The 24868-nt window shown below is 44.8% G+C and overlaps 1 protein-coding gene across 3 annotated transcripts in view; it reads left to right on the top strand.

The window, feature by feature from the left end:
* Positions 1–24868, top strand: part of LOC144821706 (uncharacterized) — a 545268-nt gene that overhangs the window by 359373 nt on the left and 161027 nt on the right. The window contains exon 5 of one of the 3 annotated variants that reach the window (XM_078678924.1): positions 9020–9121. The exons of the other annotated variants lie outside the window; for them this stretch is intronic. Within the exon in view, the coding sequence (XP_078535050.1) occupies positions 9020–9023 (4 nt within the window). The 3' untranslated portion in view covers positions 9024–9121. Of the gene's footprint in view, positions 1–9019; positions 9122–24868 lie in introns of those variants that run through there. 3 annotated transcript variants of the gene reach the window in all.

Below are 24868 nucleotides of genomic sequence, written 5' to 3'. Positions count from 1 at the left end.
AAACACTATCTGTAGCAGTTTGTTTTTCAACCTACTACCTCGGTCAAATATACAGTTAGATGTAGTTATCATTCCTCTTATTTGCAATTGTTATCTCACCATTCTTTCCCATTCTTCTCTTCCGTTTAGTCCCATATAGTAGCTTTCAAATTTGGACATAAAGAATTGTTCTCTCTGTTTGCGTCTCTAATCTATATCCCCTCCTCTGATTGATGGTTTCATTTTTTCGAGGATGAACCACTTAAGGTCATTCTCTCTATGTTTCTCGGCAATCCAGTGGTCAACTAATGGGGCATTCTTTTTGTGATTTTTGAGTGCCGATCGATGTTCTGTAAGGCGTTATCTCATTTCTCGCCCTGTTTCACCTATATAACATTTTTGGCATGGACACATGAGCAAATACACTACGTTGCTTGTCCTGCAATTCACATGGTCATTCATCCAATGGGTAATGCCATTGATGTCTATCTTGTCCGTTTTAATGATATTCTTACAGTGTGAGCAAGTTCCACACGGTAAGTTGCCTCTAATAGCGGTGTTACCTGATATACTCATTTGATATCCTCTATTAGGTTCTCTAAATGTTTTGACCAGCTGGTTTCTGATGGTTTTATTTCGTCTATAGGCATAATTCAGTTTTTCTAAACTGACTTGACAAGGTTTATTTAATAACACCCAATTTTTATTAATCAGATTTTTTACTTTATAGCTGAATCCATTGTAGTCAGAGACCATTACTAAATCAGGCTTAGGTTTTTTGATATTATCTTTTGGCTCAAATAGACATTCACGATTAAAATATTTGGCGCGTTTGTATGCCTCTTTAATCAACCTTTTAGGGTATCCTCGCTGTGCCAATTTCTGTTTCAGTGTCTCAGCGTGGATTTCGAAGGTACGTCTATCAGTACAGTTGCGCCTTATTCTGAGGAATTGGCTAAAAGGAATCCCATCACGTTGGCTTCTAGGGTGGTAGCTCGTGTGATGTAATAAAGTGTTTCTATCCGATGGTTTCACATATAATTCTACTATTAGCTTACCCTCACTCTCTTTTATCTTTATGTCCAAAAAATCAACTCATTCTTGACTTTTATTGCCACTAAATTTCAGATTGAGGTCACCACAGTTCAACCATTCTAAAAAACTGTCAAGTTCATCTTCAGGGCCGTCCCAAAGGAAAAAAACGTCGTCTATAAACCTCGACCAGTATTTTACGTTTTCAAAGAAAGGACTAATCTCATTGTAAATATGTCGATCTTCAAACTTCCCCTCATATAGGCATGCCAGGCTGGGAGCACAAGTGGCTCCCATACTGGTGCCCTTGATCTGGCAATAATAGTCTTTATTAAAAAGAAAGATGTTGTTTTTTAGGATGATTTCAATACATTCGATGATGAAAGTATGGTGCTCAGTCAAATCTCCATCATAGTTCCCAAGTATATCCTCCATCACACTGACAGTATCCTGTTGTGGTATGTTTGTATATAGGGATTCCACATCCAAACATACTAGCCACTGAGTCTCCCTGTTGAAATCTAGTCCCTCAATTTTAGAGATCATGTGAGTGGTATCTTTTATATAAGATGGTAAAGCTGCCACCAAAGGTTGTATAAAGTGGTCAACGTATTTACTTAGAGGCTCGGTGAGTGAATCAATTCCTGATACTATGGGCCTCATTGGTGGGTCCCTCAGGATTTTGTGCACCTTTGGGAGCCCATAAAGGGCCGGTATTCTTGGGTGTTCATTGATCAAAAATCTATATTCTTCCTCACTAATGATGTTATCTTCTTTTGCCTGGTTCACTAGATCTCGCACTTTCTTTTTAAGCATATTCCACTCGTTGGCACTGGATACTCTATAGTGTAGTTTATTGTTTAAAAGTGCCTGCATCCGGTTGTTGTAGTCTTCGGTAGCAAGAATAACAATACTACCGCCCTTATCTCCTGATTTCACTGTTATCTCTTCACAGTTGGATAAATTCTTTAGGGCCTCTCTTTCCTCTTTACTCACATTATTCTGGGTCCAAATCTTGGTGTCTAGTAATTTTTCCAGACCACTAGTCACTGCCTTTTCAAATGTATCTACTTCTGACCCCACCATATTAACATTGGGGGTCCAAATAGACGGAGGTTTTAGGCCAGATTTATTATCATTTGGTCTAGTTTCCTTTCCTTCAAAGAATCTTTTGATCCTTATTTTTCTAAACAGATCCCTAACATCCTTCTCTATGGAAAACCTACAACCGTGTGTACTGGGGGCAAAACCTAATCCCTTCTCTAACACATTAGTTTCATGTTTAGTCAACACTTTGTCAGAAAGATTGATAATCGGGGCTTTGAAGTCTATAACCTCTAGTCCCAATCCTTGTGACTCCACGTTTTCATGTATGGCCTCCTCATTGTCCCTTCCTTCTGGAAGTTGCCAGGACGGCCCCTCCCCGTGCTCTGAAGCCCCTGGTTTGCCTCCTCTGTTGACCAAAAAAAGGCTGATATTCTCTACTGGACCCAGCTTCTTCATCTCTTGATTCTACCCTTTTCCTGCTGTCAGTATTTCCTTCACATTCCGAATCTGTGCTGTTATAGGAGGTGTCAGAGAAGGTGACATTCTTTTTAAAGAATCTATTCCTATTATAGTTATATTGTTTTCCATTATATTCTGGGGCTATTGGTTGGTCATAGTAATCCTTCTGTAGGTATGGGTATACTAGCTCGGTCTTGAAATTAGCTATATCTTTTCTCAATTTATTAGCTTTTTTGTTGATCATATATTCTTGGTACCCATTTATATACTCTTGGATTTCCTCTAATTTTTTCCTAGCGTCATCTAGGGCAGTACTTTCGTTGAGTTCTTTTTCGAGACTGTCAATTTCCTCCTTTTCAATAATTATTATTTCCTGAGCTGTTTCGATTATTAATAACATCCAATCGGGACTGCATCGGTTCGCGATCAATGTCCAGTTCTCTTTGAATTTTTCATATTTCACAAACAAACCCGGTTCATTTTTGACCTGAAGCCCTATGGGAATAATCCCTTTCCTGCAATATTGAATAATGAAGTCTGAGTGTAAGTCTGTTCGGATCATTTTCTTTTTAAGATTTCAGAGTTTATTCCATCTTTCATCATCTCCTTTAGAAAGGGTGATGGAATTTATATTTTTAGAATTACCTCCAATAATTTTTTTTAATTGGTCTTCAGAAAAACCAAAGGTACGTTAAGTATCCATGGTTGGCCCTAAAACTAACTCTCCAGCTGCAAGAGCTGTAATATAACTTCCAAAAGAAGAGAGTTTCCCAGATAAACCAGAAAGGACTGGGTATATGTAGTTTGAAAAAAAGAGATTTCCTTTCTGTGTTCTTCCGTTTAAACTAAACCATTTGGCAAATGACAAAAAACACTCAATTGTTCTAAACACGACATGGTAGAAGAGTATAAAATACTGAGAATTCTACACATTTTTCATTTCTCACAATTTTATTGTTTGAAAATCAAAATGAGATTTCAATACACAAGTTAAAAACAATATAAAAACATGATTTACACAATTACCCAAGTTAGACGTGAGTTCCTATTCTATACAAATTACAGACTAATCTATGAGTTTATGTTGACAGGTATTACATACATCAATCACACTACAAACAATTCAATTTCATAAAATAAGATTAAAAATAAAACGTTTGGAGTCCTTATGTCGACGCGTTACGGTGCTTTAGGTTTGGATCGAAAACACCTTCCTCAGGACTAGACTTTTGTTTAAAACCAGGTTTTTTTCTTTGCTAAAAAGGAGAATACATACAATTAGACTCTGATTTCAAGTGAGCAAAATTTCCTACTCTAACATGTCGTGTATTAAACAGAACGCTTGAATATAGCTAAAGAGTTAAGCAAAGCAAATGTCTTTCAGTGTAGGTGATGCAAAAAGCATGAAAATTAGGAAATCCCCCTTTTCTTTGCATCAACAGGAGTACCTCCAATAAAACCTGTAACAGAAACGACTTGGGTGACGAGGGAGAGGAATAAAGAGTCCCCGTAGACCTTTTAAATAATATAAAACAAGTCGGAATCTTGGGAGCAGGAGACGAATGGAAAGTCTCAATGTAAGTTCAAAAGAAAAAAGAAAAACGCATGAAAAGACAGGACCTTGTTAATAGAGTACCTAGGGTCCTTACACCATGTCATTCCAATTTAAAACCCTAGATCTCAGAGTTGACTCCACGAGGATAAATTGGTTTTGATTAAACTAACCCCACACCATTAAGGTTAAGCAAGCTGCAGAAGATATGAAAGCAGTTTCCACTGGAAAGTAAGTTCAAGAAATCCAGTTCTGAACATAAGAAATTAATAACTCTTTGGGAGTATTTAAAAAAAAAAACAATTGATTGATTAAACCCATCCACTTAATCACAAACAGGCTATACGATTGAGTCATAAATATGATGTACTCTTTAAAGGACTAGAAAAGTTAAGAAGATGGTCCAGTATTCTGAAAAGACAATGAAGAATACTCAATAACAAGTAAGCTAGAGACTTTTGGCATAAGTATAGATGTAATGGTTCTGGTAAATACACGACATGTTAGAGTAGGAAATTTTCTCACTTGAAATCATAGTCTAATTGTATGTATTCTCCTTTTTAGCAAAGAAAAATACCTGGTTTTAAACAAAAGTCTAGTCCTGAGGAAGGTGTTTTCGATCCAAACCTAAAGCACCGAAACGCGTCGACATAAGGACTCCAACCGTTTTATTTTTAATCTTATTTTATGAAATTGAATTGTTTGTAGTGTGATTGATGTATGTAATACCTGTCAACATAAACTCATAGATTAGTCTGTAATTTGTATAGAATAAGAACTCACGTCTAACTTGGGTAATTGTGTTAATCATGTTTTTATATTGTTTTTAACTTGTGTATTGAAATCTCATTCTGATTTTCAAAAAATAAAATTGTGAGAAATGAGAAATTTGTAGAATTCTCAGTATTTTATACTCTTCTACCATGTCGTGATTAGAACAATTGAGTGTTTTTTGTCATTTGCCAAATGGTTTAGTTTAAACGGAAGAACACAGAAAGGAAATCTCTTTTTTTCAGAATGCCTGTCAGTCAGCCTGACGCCAAACTGCCCACCCCTTCAGACTCTCAAGGCGGTGGGCGGTCCGACGTCATGCTGACGGACATGCATTGTCAGTTCTCCCTCAGCATCTCTGAACGCAAGTAAACTGAGAGTTTACTTAAGTTCAGAGATGCTGAGGGAGCTGCAGGCGCGGGCGGCTGGTAGGGGAATGCTCCAGTGCCCTAATGGACGCACCGCCCCTGGCTGTACACAAGTCTTCCTTGATGGGATCAAAGGCTTTCTGGCAGGCCTCTGTCATTATCACCTGTCTCCACTGCAACTCTGAAGTCAGCTCTGCTAAGGGGGCAACAATGGTTTCATAACCCTTATCATACCTCCTATTGTTTCAATGTGCGAACCAGTAAGGCCCTCACTTCAGCCTGAGGTTTTAAGGGGTTGCCAGGCCAAGATACTTTCAATCTAGCCCTGAGGGGCTGCAGCTGCCCCCTCGTACCATGTGGTCCAAATAAACCACGGATACCTTCCCCATCAGGCACTTACTGGCCTTGATAGTCGGGCCCACCTGAAGCACTTCCTGGAGGTGATACTGGTGTTTCACCCAGCTGAAGCTGTAGACAACTATGTTGTCCTGGTAGGTGGGACAGAATGTCTCCTTCCTAGCTAGGACCCTGTTGAGCAACCTCTGAAAGGTCGCAAGGGCATTTTTCAAACCTATGTTCATCACCCGAAAATGAAAGTGTCCCTCTGGGGTTGAGAAAACAGACCTCTCTTTTGCCCTCTCAGTCAGAGTGATCTGCCAGCCCCCTATGTTAAATAAAAAGTACTGAGAACTTGGCAGTGCCCAGCCTGTCTGTTAATTCATCAGCTCAGGGAACGGGGTGTGCTTCAGTTTTCGTGATGGAGTTGAGGCTTTGGTAGTCCACACAGAATCTAGTTCTAGAGTGGCACCTGATGGGGTAGCCTTGGTCCCTGGTGCAGCACCACAGGGCTGCACCAGGGACTGACGGAGGGCCCAATCACCCCTAACACCAGCAACTTTGAGACTTCCTCCTTGATACTGGCCTTCACCTAATCTTACAACCTGTTGATTCTTAACAGGTAGACTGCCTCCAGTATCAAAGTCATGGACTCACAAGTGTGAGAGTCCAGGGGTGAGGAGAACAGAGAAGTGAGGTGTCCTGCAACCGGCAACAGCCACTCTGTTGTTCTGGGGTCAGTGTAGGGTACAGGTTGACACCATCCACTGACCCATTGCTTTCCTGGCAGACAGGTCAGGGGGAGGCTTGCTCTCCTCTTTCATTCACTCATCTCTCACCAGGAGCATGCTCATTTCGGAACTCTCAAAGTGGGGTTTAATCAGGTTTACCTGGAGCCCCCCTAATGGGTATCTAGAGGTCTTGAAATCCACCAAGTAGGAAGACTCCCCCTTTCGCTCCTTCACCTAATATGGGCATGTCCCGCAATCCTGGAGGGCACTGGGCACACAGGCTCTATTACCCACACCTTATGGACAGGCTAAAACTCTACTAGTGTGGCCTTCTGATCATACCAGAGTTTCATAACTTCTTTACTGGTCTTAAGATTGCATTTTTCCTTTTTCCAGAAGCAGTTCATTTGGTTGCAGAGGTCCAGCATGTAATTGAAAACATCCTAAGGGGGTTCCTGGGAGCTTGCTACCACTCCTCCTTTACAAGGCTAATTGGTCCTCTAAACAGGGTGCCCATAGATCAGTTCAAAGGGGATAAACACCACTCCCTTCTCATGCACCTCCCTGTAGGCAAAGAGGAAGTATAAAAGGAGGGTGTCTCACCTAAATCTCATGGGGTCAGGTAGGCACATTACCATGCCTTTCATGGTTTGTTGAATCTCTCCACAAGACTGTTGGTTTTTGGGTGATAGGATGTGAATAACTTATAATTTGCTCCACACTAACCCCACATGGACTTCATGTATGCTGACATGAAGAAAGTGTCTCTGTCAGACACTACCTCTTTGCCGAACCCCACATGGGTAAAAATCCCCACCACGGCCTGGCCACCACGGTGCAGTATTTTTTCAGTAGAGGCAAAACGCATTTCTGCATATGAATATAAATCTGATTCATATGTCATCGGCACTGTCTCACCTTCATTAATAGGGATATAGGTGAATCCAATTACACCCAGTAAAAACATGGATTAACAGGTTTGCATATTTAGGTTATGTGTGGCGAGTAAGTCAGTTTGTAAAGATCTGAGTATATATGTGTTTTTGATGTCCAAAGTGTATTGGAATAATCAGGACAGATTAATTCATATGGTGATTTAATGCATTGGGCATAATCAGGAATGTATGTTCTGCCAAAATTAAGAAATTCTAATAAGGATTGTCGTTTCTTTAAAATATTTGGAGGTTGCATCTACTAATGCTTCTCTAAGAAGTGAGGGGCAAGACTCTTACCCTCATGTCTTAGTTCATTCCTACGAAAAGGAATAGTAGAAATTGGATATGCGATTTCTGAAAGTTGAACTCGTAGCCATATTCAGTGAACCCTAAAAATATGTGATCCCATTCTGGCCAAGTGTGGGTTAAACTCATCATCCATCAGGTAGATGTCATCTACATAAGATAATGCGTCCAGGTCACTATCATCTAGAATTGACACTACGAGGGCAGCAAATAATCCTGGGCTGTTTTTATAGCCCATAGCTAAGCTGGCAAAGCAACGCTGAACTCCCGAGTGCAGAAAGGCTATCCAGTCCCTGCTCTCTGGTGCTAGATTGTGGCTGAAAATACTGTCGGAAATATCCAACGTTGTTTTGTATTTTTTAAGGACTAAGGGCCATATGTATGAAGCTAAATCGCAGTCGCAAACTCCAAAATTTGGCGTTTGCGAATGCGAATTAGCTAAATGGCATGTATGTAGGAAAATATCGTGCTAAACAAGGAATCACTAAAAATGCGATTCCTAAAATTGCGAAATTGACAAAATTTGCGATTTTCCTGCGATTACTTATTTTTGCGAATTCGCATTGTGCGAAAATCGCAAACGGGAAATCGCCCCCAAAAAAACGCAGTGAAATGTTTGAAACAATCGCATATAGCGATTTTCGGAAATTAGCTAAATACAGAATCGCTATTACCACCAAGTGGGAGCAGGTGGTAACCAGGTGCAAACTATATAAGGAGTACCAGAATGCAACAGGCCCTTTCCAACAATGGCAGGGCTTTACTTGATTGCCAGGAGGATGCGACTCAGAGCTGCTGCGCAGAGGAGGGGACGCCATGAGAGGATATTCCGTGCGCGCATCACCATCTACCAGCGCACTGAGGAGGACATCTACACCCACTACAGACTGGAGGAAGACAGTATACTAGATTTAATTGAAGAACTCAGACCCTATCTTGAACACCCCACACGCAGGACACAAGCCATCCCCACTCACATCCAGGTCCTGTGTTCACTACACCTGCTGGCCTCAGGTAGTTTTCAGGGTGTGATAGCCTCAGAAGGAGGGGTGTCAAAAAGTGCCCTTTCGTACTTTTTCCATGCGTTCCTCGATGCCATTGCACAGAGGATGCAACACCACATTTACTTCCCCAGCACCCCACAGGAACTAGCCCAGACCAAGCAGGACTTTTACCAAATTGCCCAATTCCCCCACGTCATAGGATGTATAGATGGGACACATGTTGCAATATCCCCCCCTCAAACAATGAGTACGTAACCAGGAACCGGAAATGCTACCATTCAGTGATGACGACAAAAACATCATCACTGACATAGTAGCAAAGTATCCACGCAGCACACATGACTCTTTCATCTTCCGTCACAGTGGGCTATACCGTAGACTCTCAAGAGGTGATTTTGGCGAGGGATACCTACTAGGTAAATGCATTTCAACATAGGGCACATTTGTACTGACTACCATATGCAGTTCAGTGACTAACCATTGATATTTCAACCCACAGGTGACAGTGCTTATGCAGTCCGGGATTTCATCATGACACCCTACCTGAATCCTGCTAATTCTGGGGAGCGGCGATATAACCAAGCACACATTTCTACAAGAGGCACCATTGAACGCACATTTGGGATACTGAAGAGCAGATTCCGATGCATACATAAAAGTGGAGGTGCACTCCAATACAGCCCACAAACATGTTGCAAGATAGCGGAAGCATGTGCCATGCTACACAACATCACCACCAGGAAAGGCACACCAGTGGAGCTGAGTGAATCCGAATCCTCTGACGTGGAGGGGCCTGGACCTGGACGCATGGCAGCTGGTGTAGCTGGTGCTGCAGCTGGGCGCCAGAGGCGTGATGAGATTACGCGCAACTACTTCTAGGTAAGAAATAATGACACAATGACCAATCTTATGTGTGTGACTGTTTTAATTCCTTAATTGCAGGAGAAACAATGCCACATGTCCTTCATGCCAACTAGTCACACTCCTAATATCATGCACATGTTTTTCTCACAGTGCTACAATTAAACAGGAGTGATTGCAAAGTCAAGTCTGTAGTTGACCTCTCCCAATGCTATCACAATTAACCCCCCATATGCGGCGCAGCCTAGCTAAGGCCCCTGGTGGTTGTTGCACAGCGTAATCCTAATTGTACGTAGCAGGCCTATTGTTCCTGCCACTTCGGCGCCTCTCCATGATGGGTGGTGGGTTGTTGCTGCTACGCACTGACTGTGCGTCCTCTTCACTGGGAGTTAGTACTCCTGGGCCTGCAGTATGGAGTGCCCGCAGATCGTCTAGAGCAGATGTTGCCTGCACAACTGCTGTAGCGATGTCCTGGATGCCATGGGCAAACTCCCGCTGCATTACAATGCTGCGCCTGATCTAGATGTTAGTGGCAGAGGCCAAGCGGTTGATGGCCCGTGTATATCGGTCCATGCACTCCAACACTCGGCGCCTAGCAGCACGTTCTGCGCGCAACTCACCACAAAGCGCATGCATGGCACTCCTCAGTTCACCTTGTATTCCCCTGAGCCCTGCCCTCACCTCTCGTTGTAATGCCTTAATGTTTTTCGCTTGCAGGCGCTGCACCTGCAACATATTCAATTCCAGGCCAGCAAATACTGATCCATCACCCTGATCTCCAAAACTGCTGGTCGTGCGATGTCTGCGCCTGGCTGTGCCTTGTGGGACTTGGCTGTCTTGTGGACGGGACCCTTGCTGTGGCTGTGTTTTCTTCAGAGTGCAAATTTTCATTGCTGTCCTCTACCTCGTCCTCCATTGGTGGTAGTGGTCTAACTATGTTTCTCCTCTGTTTTTTGCGAGGATTGACAGGGCTGTCCTCCCCATCTGTTTCTTGCACCTGCCCTGCGTCTCCAGGCTCTGGACGTTCGATCACTGTTCCACTGCCTGTATGCTGTGTCGTAGTTGGTGCTGTGGAGAGAACAGCACACATTTATTAACTGTACTCATTTGCAATGTGAAAATAAAATATTTCACAGTTTGGATTACATTACTTATTTATTTCTCTTTCCTGACCTGCACATGCAATATTGGACTAGCGTGGCAGATAAACACAACTTTGAATTTAATGTGACTACATCTCCCAAGATGCATTGCTGTGTCTGTGTGTGTACTTGCTCTGGCCTGAAATTTGTTTTCCCTGACCCTAGGTCGCTGCTGGGGGGTGTCTGGGGTGTGTTAGGGGTGTGATGGCATGCTTCTTACCTGGTCTAGATGGTGGTTGATCTGAGCTGTCTTGGTCAGCCATGCCCGTCACGCTTTCTGGTAGCAGGGTACCATCCACAAGTTCCTCCAGGGGTGTGGAGTCCGACACAGTTGAGGTCCCTCCACCGGTGTGCCGTGACTGCTCCAGCCTGGCAGCTAGCTTCTCTTTGGAGCGCTGGTTCAGGTCGTACCAGCGCTTTCGTAGTACATCCACACTCCGGTGTGTCACTCCCAGCGAGTTCACTCTTCCCTGTGTCAGCCCAAATGCGCCTTTTCCGGGTCTCTGGCACCTTCAGGGAATTCTTACCAAACAGTAAATCATGATTTGGCACCATCTCCTGGATCAATGTCTCCAGTTCAGCCTCTGAGAATTTTAGTTTTCTTTTTCTAGCACATTCCCCCTCCTGCTGCTACTGCTCCTGCTGCTGCTGTGTTTCAGGCATGGACATGTTTCCCCTTTCAGCCATGGTGATTCAGTAGCACTGTTCACTCTCCCTCTCTCCCACACTGTGACTCTCAGTCAGCAACTCTGGTGAGGCATGGGTAGGCAGTCACTTCCTGGTAGTGATGTCATCCAGCTGCACCAGAGTTTCTGATTGGCTGATTTGCGAAATTCGCAAATTTGTGATTTTTTCCATTAAGGAATCGCAAATTTGCAAATTCCTGGGTTTAAGTAATCGCTTTTTGGGTTCTCGCAAATAAATAGCGATTTTTACCGAATCGCTATTTATTTGCGATTTGTTCCATACATACCAATTTGCGATTCTGAATCTGCGATTCGGTAACAATCGCTAATTCAGAATCCCAAATTCTTACCTTGATACATATGGCCCTAAATTGTTAATTAGTACCGTATTGTGTGTATTTTGTATTGCAAATGTGCTTGTTGAACTGTTTAAATATCTGTAGTCTTAAACTATTCAATATAAATGAGCCAGTTTCAAAATAGGAAACAGAGGATTATTCCTCTGAGAAGACACAGGGTTCAACATCTCCCTCGTACTCGAATTGTGAGAGCATCTCAAATGGGTGGCTTTGCAACTTGTTGAATGAGATTGATTAATTGATTGATTATTAAATGTTTGATTAGTTAAAATCATTACAGTAAAAAGCTAAAATTAGAACCCCACCCCCCTAACCCACCCACCCTTTTCACCCACCTCCCAGTACCTCCTGTGAGATTAAAACCCCTGTTCCAACAGTCAGACTTGTGTTGCAGGGACCGTTCAGCTTTCTATCCATATACTTAATTTTGATGTGGCATCGTTTCATGCAGAGCACTTGAAGTAGCGGGCAAGGTCTTCTTTGCCCATTGGTGTTTGCAGAAACTATTTGTTGATGCATTTATCAACAATGATTTTGAGAGCTCACGGACAGTCCTTTTTTACTCTATAACGTCTAGAGCTTGTCCAATCTGGAAAATAGATTTTGCCTCTCTTGCAAGGTGGTGTGTTTTTATTTCCAAGAAGCACCAATCTGATGCCCCCTTGCAAGTTCTGATGCTAAGGGCTCTTAAAATGGGACGAAGCAACCTCTTTCGTTTGCTGATGAGTTTTGGACAACAGTACAGTAAATGAAGCCAGGATTCCCGTTGGTAGTTGCATAGGTGACGGAAACGGCTCCATCTGTTCATGCCCTTGCTGGATTAAAGTCCCAAATTCTGAGGGCCATTTGCCTCAAAAAAAGGATTTTCTTACAAGCCTGGGCCCCTAATGCTTCCATTAGGTATGGTTGGACTTTCCCCAGGATGTAAGATTCGTCCAGTGCCTCCATATAGGGGTTGTGTCGGAGTGGAGTTAGATCCTTTTCATAAGAAATAGAGCGGACCTGCCATCTCATTGTGTTCAACCAAGCCTTATGCAGGATTTCTGTTAGGGGCTGACTGTTTCGATCTATGTTTAGGGTCTATATTGCTTTATCCAGCTTGGTGTGCCAGAGGGAGACCTCTTCTTTGAAGATTGTTGCCAAATGATGTTTTAGGAAGTTATGCGGTGCTTTAAGGACTCCAATATAATACTCTATTAGGTCTCCCTGAAGGGCCAGTTCCAAGTCTGGCGAACCCTAGTTCCGACCTTAATCTCGTGTTCCTAGCATTCCTGGGTACTTGCAGCACGATCTTGTAAGCTTTGACCTGCGCTGCTGCTATAAGTTTGTCTAGAGCTCCTGGAATTGCCAGGTGCCCATAGTTGATGGCTGGAATAAATTTTGCCCTGAGGACCTTCAGCATGGGTTCGGCTGTTGGGCTGGTCAGGCATTGGCTTAGTCGTCTTATTGAAAAACTATTCTGTTGATTTTAACAGTTAGATGTTTTGTATGAGCTGCCGATGTTACCCTCTCATTTAGCCAAACTCCGAGATAGTTGCAGGCTGTGGTGGTCCAAATTTGGTGGTCTCCCATCTTCCAGACCACTTGTTTTTTTGTGTGGGTATCTGCCAAATATCATTATCTTCGTTTTACCTTGATTAACTGTCAGGTACTTCTCCAACTCTTTAAGGGCTCTTTGGGGACCAACCCTTGTATGGTCCATCACTACAGTGTCATCTGCGTACTGTAGGATTGCCATTCTCGCCTTGCCCAGTCTCGGTGAACTACTCTTGCCTCTTGTTGAATGAGATATTGTGGTTGGAATTGCGGGCTGGACCTTGTAGGTATGAAATGTAAGGAGAGTCCTTATCTCAGCCAACATGATTGTGACAGGCCATATGATGAAACAATGATTACCGCTCTGGCAGGGGCATCCAATTTAGGGGATGAGTCATCCCCCTCCCCTGAACACTGCATTCCAGGGCTGTAGTCTTGGTCTTGATCCTGATCCTCCATATCCCCCTGATCCTCTTCCCCTCTGTGGCTGCCATTGTTACACCTTTCATCCTTCGGGTGATCTTTCCCCAACTTTTTTCCCACTTACCTCCACTTTTTGCTGCATCTTTTTGTTGGCCTTAGGACCCTAAACACTGTTACCACTGCTAACCAGTGCTATAGTGCATGTGCTTCTCCCCTGAACATGGTGCCATAGGTGCATACCTTATTGGCACTTTCACTTTACTTATAAGCCCCTTGTAACGTGGTATACCATAATACCTAGGGCCTGTAATATAAATGCTACTAATGGGCTTGCATATTTACAACAAGGGGTGGTGATGGACAGAGTCTCTGAATTAAGCAGAATACTCTCACCCAGTCAAGAGATCAGGGCTAGATCCAACACCGTTTTTTAGCTCATTGCACCATCCCAGTTTCAGAACCTGGCTCTATGCAAATTAGTCTGTCCCTGGCCCAGTGCATCATGGGAACAGGGCAGACCAGACTACAAAAGCCAATTCTTACACTGGGAAGGAAACAAGCTTCCGGGGACCGGTTTCTGGCATTACAGCCGTCTTCGGCCCGGCTTGCTTGAATCCTGATGGTGCAATGAGCAAGGGACTCACATCGGAGTATACCCTTCCACGCTTAGGGTGGACAAAAATATTTACAACAAGGGGTGGTGATGGACAGAGTCTCTGAATTAAGCAGAATACTCTCACCCAGTCAAGAGATCAGGGCTAGATCCAACACCGTTTTTTAGCTCATTGCACCATCCCAGTTTCAGAACCTGGCTGTATGCAAATTAGTCTGTCCCTGGCCCAGTGCATCATGGGAACAGGGCAGACCAGACTACAAAAGCCAATTCTTACACTGGGAAGGAAACAAGCTTCCGGGGATGGGTTTCTGGCATTACAGCCGTCTTCGGCCCGGCTTGCTTGAATCCTGATGGTGCAATGAGCAAGGGACTCACATCTGAGTATACCCTTCCACGCTTAGGGTGGACACAAATATTTACAACAAGGGGTGGTGATGGACAGAGTCTCTGAATTAAGCAGAATACTCTCACCCAGTCAAGAGATCAGGGCCAGATCCAACACCGTTTTATAGCTCATTGCACCATCCCAGTTTCAGAACCTGGCTGTATGCAAATTAGTCTGTCCCTGGCCCAGTGCATCATGGGAACAGGGCAGACCAGACTACAAAAGCCAATTCTTACACTGGGAAGGAAACAAGCTTCCGGGGACCGGTTTCTGGCATTACAGCCGTCTTCGGCCCGGCTTGCTTGAATCCTGATGGTGCAATGAGCAAGGGACTCACATCTGAGTATACCCTTCCACGCTTAGGGTGGACAAAAATATTTACAACAAGGGGTGGTGATGGACAGAGTCTCTGAATTAAGCAGAATACTCTCACCCAGTCAAGAGATCAGGGCTAGATCCAACACCGTTTTTTAGCTCATTGCACCATCCCAGTTTCAGAACCTGGCTGTATGCAAATTAGTCTGTCCCTGGCCTAGTGCATCATGGGAACAGGGCAGACCAGACTACAAAAGCCAATTCTTACACTGGGAAGGAAACAAGCTTCCGGGGACCGGTTTCTGGCATTACAGCCGTCTTCGGCCCGGGTTGCTTGAATCCTGATGGTGCAATGACCAAGGGACTCACATCTGAGTATACCCTTCCACGCTTGGGTGGACAAAATTATTTACAACAAGGGGTGGTGATGGACAGAGTCTCTGAATTAAGCAGAATACTCTCACCCAGTCAAGAGATCAGGGCTAGATCCAACACCGTTTTTTAGCTCATTGCACCATCCCAGTTTCAGAACCTGGCTGTATGCAAATTAGTCTGTCCCTGGCCCAGTGCATCATGGGAACAGGGCAGACCAGACTACAAAAGCCAATTCTTACACTGGGAAGGAAACAAGCTTCCGGGGACCGGTTTCTGGCATTACAGCCGTCTTCGGCCCGGCTTGCTTGAATCCTGATGGTGCAATGAGCAAGGGACTCACATCTGAGTATACCCTTCCACGCTTAGGGTGGACAAAAATATTTACAACAAGGGGTGGTGATGGACAAAGTCTCTGAATTAAGCAGAATACTCTCACCCAGTCAAGAGATCAAGGCTAGATCCAACACCGTTTTTTAGCTCATTGCACCATCCCAGTTTCAGAACCTGGCTGTATGCAAATTAGTCTGTCCCTGGCCCAGTGCATCATGGGAACAGGGCAGACCAGACTACAAAAGCCAATTCTTACACTGGGAAGGAAACAAGCTTCCGGGGACCGGTTTCTGGCATTACAGCCGTCTTAGGCCCGGCTTGCTTGAATCCTGATGGTGCAATGAGCAAGGGACTCACATCTGAGTATACCCTTCCACGCTTAGGGTGGACAAAAATATTTACAACAAGGGGTGGTGATGGACAGAGTCTCTGAATTAAGCAGAATACTCTCACCCAGTCAAGAGATCAGGGCTAGATCCAACACCGTTTTTTAGCTCATTGCACCATCCCAGTTTCAGAACCTGGCTGTATGCAAATTAGTCTGTCCCTGGCCCAGTGCATCATGGGAACAGGGCAGACCAGACTACAAAAGCCAATTCTTACACTGGGAAGGAACCAAGCTTCCGGGGACCGGTTTCTGGCATTACAGCCGTCTTCGGCCCGGCTTGCTTGAATCCTGATGGTGCAATGAGCAAGGGACTCACATCTGAGTATACCCTTCCACGCTTAGGGTGGACAAAAATATTTACAACAAGGGGTGGTGATGGACAGAGTCTCTGAATTAAGCAGAATACTCTCACCCAGTCAAGAGATCAGGGCTAGATCCAACACCGTTTTTTAGCTCATTGCACCATCCCAGTTTCAGAACCTGGCTGTATGCAAATTAGTCTGTCCCTGGCCCAGTGCATTATGGTTGTGCCACTCACACAAGTATCGTCTCAAACCTGTCTCAGACCTGCCATTACAGGGCCTGTGTGTGCAGTTTCCTGCCACTTCATCTTGCCATTTAAAACCACTTGTCAAGCCTTAAACTCCCCTTTGGATACACATAGATCACTCCTACGGCAGGGTTGGGTGACAACTACACTCTGTTTATTCCCTCTAGACAGACACAAACAGAGGAAAGGTGAATGTGACAGAACTCATCATCATTCATCTGCATGCCGATAGCCTGCCTGGGAGGAAGGGGGAGTGGGTGCTAACACTTACATCTGAATAGGCAGTGTCCTGTGTCCTACACACAGGGCTAATTACCACCCACTCAACCTGGCAGTCAGGGCTGGGATGAAGAGGGACCTGTGTACTTCAAGGAGCTGCTTTGAAGTCAACTCCTACTTGAAATACACATTTGGGTGTAGGTACTAGTTCTATGAACCTACTAAGACAGTACAATATTGCCCCTGGGAAGAACTCTGATGGAGTAAAGACTGATGGGCTGTAAGGATTGCCATTTTTTCCATGGACTGACTGTTCTTAGGAATTGCTCCTCCGCTTTGCTGAGCTGCCTGATGATCTTTGCTCTGCTGAGGACAAGGACTGGATCCTTCTCACTTGATCACAGAGTGAATCAAAGGGTTCGCCGGCTTGCCTCCTGTTTTGTAAAGTCTCAGGAACACCAAAGACTTTCTGCAATTCTGCTCGTGCTGCACGACTCTGCCATCTGTGAGTCCTACCATTGCCTGATGTGCCCCCTCCAGTCCTGGGCCTCAGACGTGGGTTCTGCAGCTGTTGTGATCCAAAACTGATGCAGAGTCACCTTCACGTCGATCGGTGTTGAGGGTCTGAAGGATACAGGTGCCAGCATGGCTTTGGTAAGGAGTCAACTGGTGTCCCCGGGGCAGATGATTCCAAATGCATTCCTCCAAGTTATGGTGGCAGACAACAGAGACAGCTACTATCCTGTGGTCCTTGATCCCTGCGAGGGGGGGTTACAGGTCTTCTGAAAATTGCTGGGAGTGCTACAATGCCTTTCGACTATTTGTTGGGTAATGACTCTGAGCACACTATCTGGAAAAGAGTGGAGCTGAAGGCTCACGTGGAGTTGTTGGGATTACCTGATTTGATCTGTGCAACAACAAGGTCTATGGCTGCCTGGCCCGCCTAGGATGAGAGAAACAAAAGGCTGGAGCCTGGTTAAATTATCCAGCCAGGTGCTAAAGAGGGGAAACACAGAGGGCATAGTAAACCAGCCAGAGTTTCTTCCCAGTGAGGAGGTTGGGATAGGGCACCTGTGGTGTAAAATCTTGAGCCCACTGAAGAAGGCACTGCTTCCAATGGTAACCTGCCTACACTTGCTGGATGGCTTGTAGTGTTTAACAGAGGCACACACTTAATGTCTGCAACTAAGCAGTCAATGATGGAGGAGTGTTGGATAACTTACAAGTTGTCCACTTTTTACCACCCACAAATCAATGGTCTTGTTGAGAGATTCAACAAGACCCTGAAAGGCATGATTAGGAGCATACCTGAGGCCTTGAGGAATAAATGGGACATATTTTTATCATGCCTGTTTTTGCCTACAGAGAGGTAGCACAGAAGGGAGTGGGCTTTAGACCCTTTGAGCTTCTGTGTGGGCACCCTGTCAGGGGACCTCTGAGTCTGGTGAAGAAGGAGGGCAGAAAACTCCCAGAAAGATTCCCCATGAAATAGTGAGCTACATGCTGGCCCTCAGAAAGCTAAGTTGTGGAAGCAAGCTTCTGACAACTTGGAAGCCAGCCAGGCTGCAATGAAAGAGTGATATGACCAGAATTCTACCACTGTGGAATTGCAGCATGGGTGGAGTGTGGGTTGTAGAACCTGTGGAACCCAGAGCTGTCCAGGAATGTTGACTGGGCCCTATGAGGTGATTGAAAATAAGGGCGATGCTATCTACCTGGTGGAACTTATGATCCCTAGACAACCCAACAAGGTTCTTCACACCAATCACCTTATCATTGGTGATAGTTGGAGAAGAGGAGAGTTAACCTCTCTCTGACCTCTTGGACTCCAAGGAGAAGGATGAGTCTGTGGAGAAGTAATCCTTCCCCCACTCTAACTCCTGAGCAGCAGAGGGTCTGTCACCAAGTGTTGGGACAGTACTACTCTGTGTTCTCCCTTATTCCTGAGACTGCCCACCTGTGTACCGATGATATGGACACAGGGGGCAACCTCCCTGCTAAGAATATGGTTGTTGAATAAGGTGAGGGCCAGCATCAAGAGTGTAATCTCTAAGATGCTGGAATTTGTGATGGTAGTACCCTCCAGTAGCCCCTGACCCAGTTCTGTGGTTCTGGTACTAAAAGCTGCCCCAGTGGGCACCACACCTGAACTGAGGTTCTATGTGGATTATAGAAGGCTACATTCTGTGATTAAAACAGATGCTCATCCCATCCATAGGGTAGATGAGCTGATTGATGAGTTAGGGGCTACCAAGTAGTTAAGTACTTCTGATCTTACACCAGGGCACTGGCAGATCACCCTAAGAGGAAGTGCCAAGGAGAGGTCAGTCTTCTCCATTCCAGTGAGCCACTACTAATTTCCTCTGCTGCCCTTTGGACTCAGAAATGCATTTGTCACCTTCCAGAGTATGGTGAACCAGGTACTTGCTAGTATGGAGGCCTTCTTAGCTGCCTACCTGGATGACATAACTGTCTTCAGTAGCAGTTGGAAGGACCACCTTTTTCACCACCAAGAAGTGCTTCAGGCTCTGCAACAGCCAAGCCTTGCTGTCAAGGACAGTAAGTGTCAGATAGGGCAGGGGTCTGTGGTCTGTGGTTTACTTGGGACAAGTGGTGGGCAGGGGTAGGGTACAGCCACTCCAGGCCAAGGCAGAGACTATCATAGCCTGGGAGCCCCCAAAACCGAGACTGAAGTCAGAGCATTCTTGGGTCTCAATTGATACTACAGGAGGTTCATCAAGGGATTTAGCACCATGGTTGCCCCCTTGACAGAGCTGACTTCTAATAAGCAGCCCAGAAATGTGATATGGACAGATGCATGTCAAACTGCATTTGACTTCCTGGAGGATGCCATTTGCACAGCCCCTGACTTCTCCAAAATGTTTATTGCTCAGAACATGGTATGGGGCAGTGTTATCACAGCTAAATGAGGAGGGCCTGGAGCAACCTGTAGCCTTCATCTCCAGGAGGTTACTCTCCAGGGAACAGAGGTGGAGTGCTATAGAGAGAGAAGCTTTTGCTGTGGTCTGGGCACTAAAGAAGTTGATACCATACCTGATTGGCTCTCATTTCCTGATTCAGACTGACCACAGGCCCCACAGGTCGCCCATGCAAATGAGGGGTGATAATCAAAACCTGTTGAGGTGGTCCATTTGCCTGCAGGGTTTGGACCTTAGGGTGGAACACAGACCAAGGATAAACCATGGCAAGGCTGACATCTATCCAGGATTTTCCCCCTTAGTTATGAGAACACCATAGAGGTTGGGTAGTCTGCTCCTCTTTCAGCTGGGAAGGACACTTGTTAGACCTGTCATCTTTAGGGTGGCCTTCCCCCACCTTTTTGCCTACTTACCTCCAATTTTTACTGTATCTTTTTGTTGTCCTTATGACTCTGAGCACTTTTACCGCTGCTTACCAGTGCTAAAGTGCATGTGCTTCCACCTAAACATGGTGGCATTGCTGTATACCCGAGTGCCATATTTAGTTTACTTATAATTCCCTTGTAAAGTGGTACTCCATATAGCCAGGGCCTGTAGTCTAAATGCTACCAGTGGAGCTCCAGCACTGGTTTTCTGCCAACACAAGAAGTCTCTCAAACCTGTCAAGGCCTGCCATTGCAAGGCCTATGTGTGCAGTTTACTGTCACTTCCACTGTGCATTTTAAAACACTTTAACTCCCCATTTATCACACATTGGTCATAGCTAAGGTAGGCCCTAGATAAGCCTTATGGCAGGGTCCCGTATGAGTAAAAGGTAGCGCATGTACTTTTAAGTTTTACATGCCCTAGTAGTCACAAACAGCTAAATTTTGTTTTCACTTGTTGTGTGGCCTACTCCTCTCATAGCCTAGTATTGGGTAATCCTTAAAACAGAATGTGGCACTTTTTCCCGCTGCCTGTCACCGTGAATGTTGTTACAAAGCGGTCTTAACCATGACCACGTAGTAACAACGCATACCATTACCCCGCAAGTCATAACAATGACTTGCTGAGGGGGGCGCTGGATGTAGGAATAGTATAATTTACTATTCCAACTCCAGTCTGTGCGGACAGTAGGGAAGGTGTTAGATTCTAAATCCAACACCTTCTCCCCCCTCCGCAAGTTGTTACGACTTGCGAGGTAATGGTATGCATTGTTACAATGTTGTAATAACCGTGTTGCAACAACATTTCGTTGTCAGGGTTGTTTACCCTTAAAACACTTTTCTGCTGCAATTGCTGATGAGCAAGGAGTAACTAAATCAAGTTTCACATCTTAGGAATGGTAATGATAAATCCTGTTTAGTGGTAAAGTTGGATTTGACATTACTATTTTAGATAAGTCAATTTTTAGGAAGTTGACCTTTCTCTGTTCTTAGCTTAGCTCTGTGTGCTTTAAGTTTGTCTACAATACAATGTCTGGGCTGGGTGACAGCTACACTTTGTGCATTTCCTCGGGAAAGCCACTAACACAGGAAGGGTGGGTCTGACAGAACATTCATATTCATTCTGATAGCCTTCCTTGGCAGAAAGGTGAGTGGAAGCTAACACTTACATCTTAATATATGCAGTGTCCTGTGTCCCTCAAAAAGGTCTGATTACCTCCCACAGACAGCCTGGCAGACAGGGCTGGGATTAAAGGGAACCTGTGTATTTCAAGGAGCTGCTTTGAAGTCAGCTCCCACTTTAAAGGCACATTTGGGTATAAGTACTGGGTTTCTGACCCTACCAAGACAGAACACTATGGGACCTGGAAAAAATCCTGCTGGAGTAAAGACTGCTGTGCAGTAAGGATTGCCACTTTGCCTGGAGTGACTGTTCTGAGGAACTGGTCTTTTGCTTTGCTGAGCTGCCCTGCTGCCTGATGTTCCTGCCCTACTGAGGACAAGGACTGGACCCATCTTACTTGAACCCAGAGTGACTACAAGTGCTTGCTGGTTTACTTCCTGTTTTCTGAAGTTTCAGAGACACAAAAGGCTTCTGCATTTCTGCTGCTGGACTCTGCCATCTGTAAGTCCAACCCTTGCCCTCTCCATTCCTGAGCCTCAGAAGTTGGTTCTGCCTCTGTTTTTCTACGAAATCGACGATTAGTCACCTTTGCGCCGATTGGAATGAACGCATCACCCTTCGAAGCCGATGTAGAGGCTTTTCGATGACAGCAGTTCTACAGCCTGCTCCGCCCAATGATGATGCTTTGCGCAGCTCAACAATGATGCATTTCCTTAATCTTAATGGAGCTCAACGACGACATAGTGACCCGACTGAGTAGAAAAAGATCAACTAATTGTGCCCTCAGTGCCAATGCTTTGCTCCATCACAGGTACTTTTTAAGATGGACCTGCGTGAGTCTCGTAGCCAGCCTGCCCTCCATTGCGGTTGGCCTGAACTTTGGATATACCACGGTCCTTCACGACCTCAAGTAACCTTTTAGTGCTATTGACTTCAAAACACTGTGTTTGCATTTATTCTTCAAAAATTTGTATCTCAACTTCTACTGATTGGATTTTTATCATTTTGGTCTTGTTTTACTCAGATAAATATTCCCTATATTTCCAAACTAGTGCAAAGTCTTTTCATGGTGTTTTCATTGTGTTACTGTGTGTATTCCACAAACACTTTACACATTTCCCCCTAAGTTTAGCCTACCTGCTCTGTGCCAAGCTACCAGAAGGTAAGCACAGGTTAATTTAAAATGTGCATGTAGCTTACCCTTAATAGGATTGTGGTCCCTACTTAGTCAGGGTGCAAACTTCTGACAACTAGAGACCCAATTTGTAACAGCCATCGACTGGTGTGGTGGACCTCTGTACGGGCCATCAGAGCTTTCTGAAGCTCCAACTTGTTGGTGCCCTTCTTCATTTTTAGTCCCCTTTCCTGGCAGAACTGTTTATGCTCAAACACTATATTGCTTTTTAGCTTGACCACCTCAAACTCCATTGCTGCAGGTATGGTTTCATACAGTACAGTCGTAGGAATGAGGGTAGATTTGGAAAAATCAAAAGATGTAAATCAAGGAGAATTAAAAAATAAATGGGTCTTATAATATTTATGAGGGGAGGTAGAGTAATGCAAATTTACTCCATGGTACTGTATAAACACAAGTCTAATCCTCACAGCTGAACACCAGTGTAAGACATTGGGTAGTTGGTGTCTTGGGTGTAAGCCCAGGTCAAGCAGCAACCACAATCCTTATCAGGGTAAGGCACAAGCAAACCCCAAATTAACCTGTGCTCACCCCATTGATAGCATGGCACAGAGCAGTCAGGTTTTACATAGAGGCAATGTATTACGTGTTTGAGCAGCACTTCAAACAATAAAAATACATCACAAATGAACCCAAGACAAGTATGTTTTACTAAATAAAACAAGACCAAAATGACAATATCCAATGAGTAGAACTGCTAGTCTTGCTAGATAGGAACAAAGTCACCAGTTCAGGCTGCCCACAATAGAGCATTGAATGGATACAAGGACCCAGTTAGGCCCCCTGAACCAAGTTCCTTAAATGCTGGTAGCAGAACATTACATGGATCTGCGTCGAAGATGCATTATGCAGCCGAAGTAATACGTTGATTTCAAGACGCGGCGAGGCTGCTGTGTGAAGTCCTGTTGTGTCGTCATCAAGGATCCCTTCAATATAGCTTGCAATGCAAAGTCCTGCATTAGGTACTTGGCATGCAGCTTGCTATGCATCGGTTCCAAGGAGCCTCAAGGCTTCAATGCGGAGTCCAGTGTCGTTGAGGCTGCGTTGATGAGAGATGTGATGACGTGGGATGTGGATGTACTGCGCCATTGCAGTGATGCACCTGTTCCAAAGATTACAGGGCTATGATGTGGGTCTTTTGCGATGGGTTCAGAAGCGTTGATGCATCAGGTCTGCATGGGAATGCGCCCCTCAGCCAAGGAGATGCATTGGTTCTTCTCGGTGATGTGTAGCTCAGCAGAGAAAAGGAGTTTGTTCCACAGGCAAGCACCTTCGGCCCACTTCCAAGGTTGCAGGACTGGGATAGCACCACTTGGCAGTGTTGACTCTCAGATGGCAGAGTCCAGGTGCTGGAGGTTGGAAACCTGTTATGCCCTTGAGGCTTTAGATCAGAAGGCCACCCAATATATCCTTGGAGTCACTCTTGGTTCTGGGTTCAAAAGATGTTGGTCCAGTCTTTCTCACCCTGGCAAGATGGACAACAAGCAGCAAAGCAGCACAGCAAAGCAGGAGTCCAGCACACTACTTCAGCAGAGCTGCTGTATTCTGAGCTATCTGAAGCCTATTGAGATGTTGATTTTGGCCATTCAGATAAATGCTATTACAGTAGTCCAAGCGTGACATAACGAGGGCAGTAACTACAGTCCTCAAGTCCATTTCAGAGAGAAAGGGTTTAATTTTCCTCAGGATTGGCAAGATCAAGAAGCAGGAAGAAACTACTGAACTTATGTGATCATTGAAGTTCAATGTATTGTCCACTATGACCCCTAAGTTTTTTACTCTCAGAGTTGGAATGGGCTGACTTCCCAACTCTGTGGGCCACCAATCTGGATTCCAAATATGAGGGTTGTTTCCAAATACAATCACCTCAGTCTTGCTTGAGTTTAACTTCAGACAGTTCAACGACATCCATCCTGCTATGGCTTGCATGCAGTCATGGAGGCGAGCTCCAGTTTCTGTGTATCAATCTGTGTATCGTCAGCGTACGAGGTTAGCTGGAAACCAAAGGGTCTAATCAGTACAGCTAACGATATCACATAGATTTTAAAAAGGGTGGGGCTCAGCGAGGACCCCTGAGGGACCCCACACGGAAGGCTAAAAGTCTTTGATTTATGGTTATCCAGGTCGACAGTTTGGGTTCTGTCGGATAGGAAGGATTGAAGGAGTTTCTAGGCAACCCCACATACCCCAACCCCAGACAGCCGATCCATCAACACCTTGTGATGGACCGTGTCGAAAGCTGCTGACAAATCCAACATTATCAAAACAGCCTTCCCACCACAGTCAAGAGCCTCCCTTATCTCTTCACATGATTTGATTAGGGCAAGTTCCGTACTGTGATCAGCTCTGAAGTCATATTGAGTCTTATCGAAAACATTATTGTTATTGCAAAAGGAGCTAAGTTGAATGTTGAATGTTGAATGTGAGCCACACCACTGGAGTGGTGTGGCTCACTGGTTAGAGGTGGCAGGCCCGAGAGCA

This window comes from Lissotriton helveticus, chromosome 2_2 (assembly GCF_964261635.1).
Source record: "Lissotriton helveticus chromosome 2_2, aLisHel1.1, whole genome shotgun sequence".
Lineage (NCBI taxonomy): Eukaryota > Metazoa > Chordata > Amphibia > Caudata > Salamandridae > Lissotriton > Lissotriton helveticus.
This window is presented reverse-complemented; position numbering and strand designations above follow the sequence as displayed.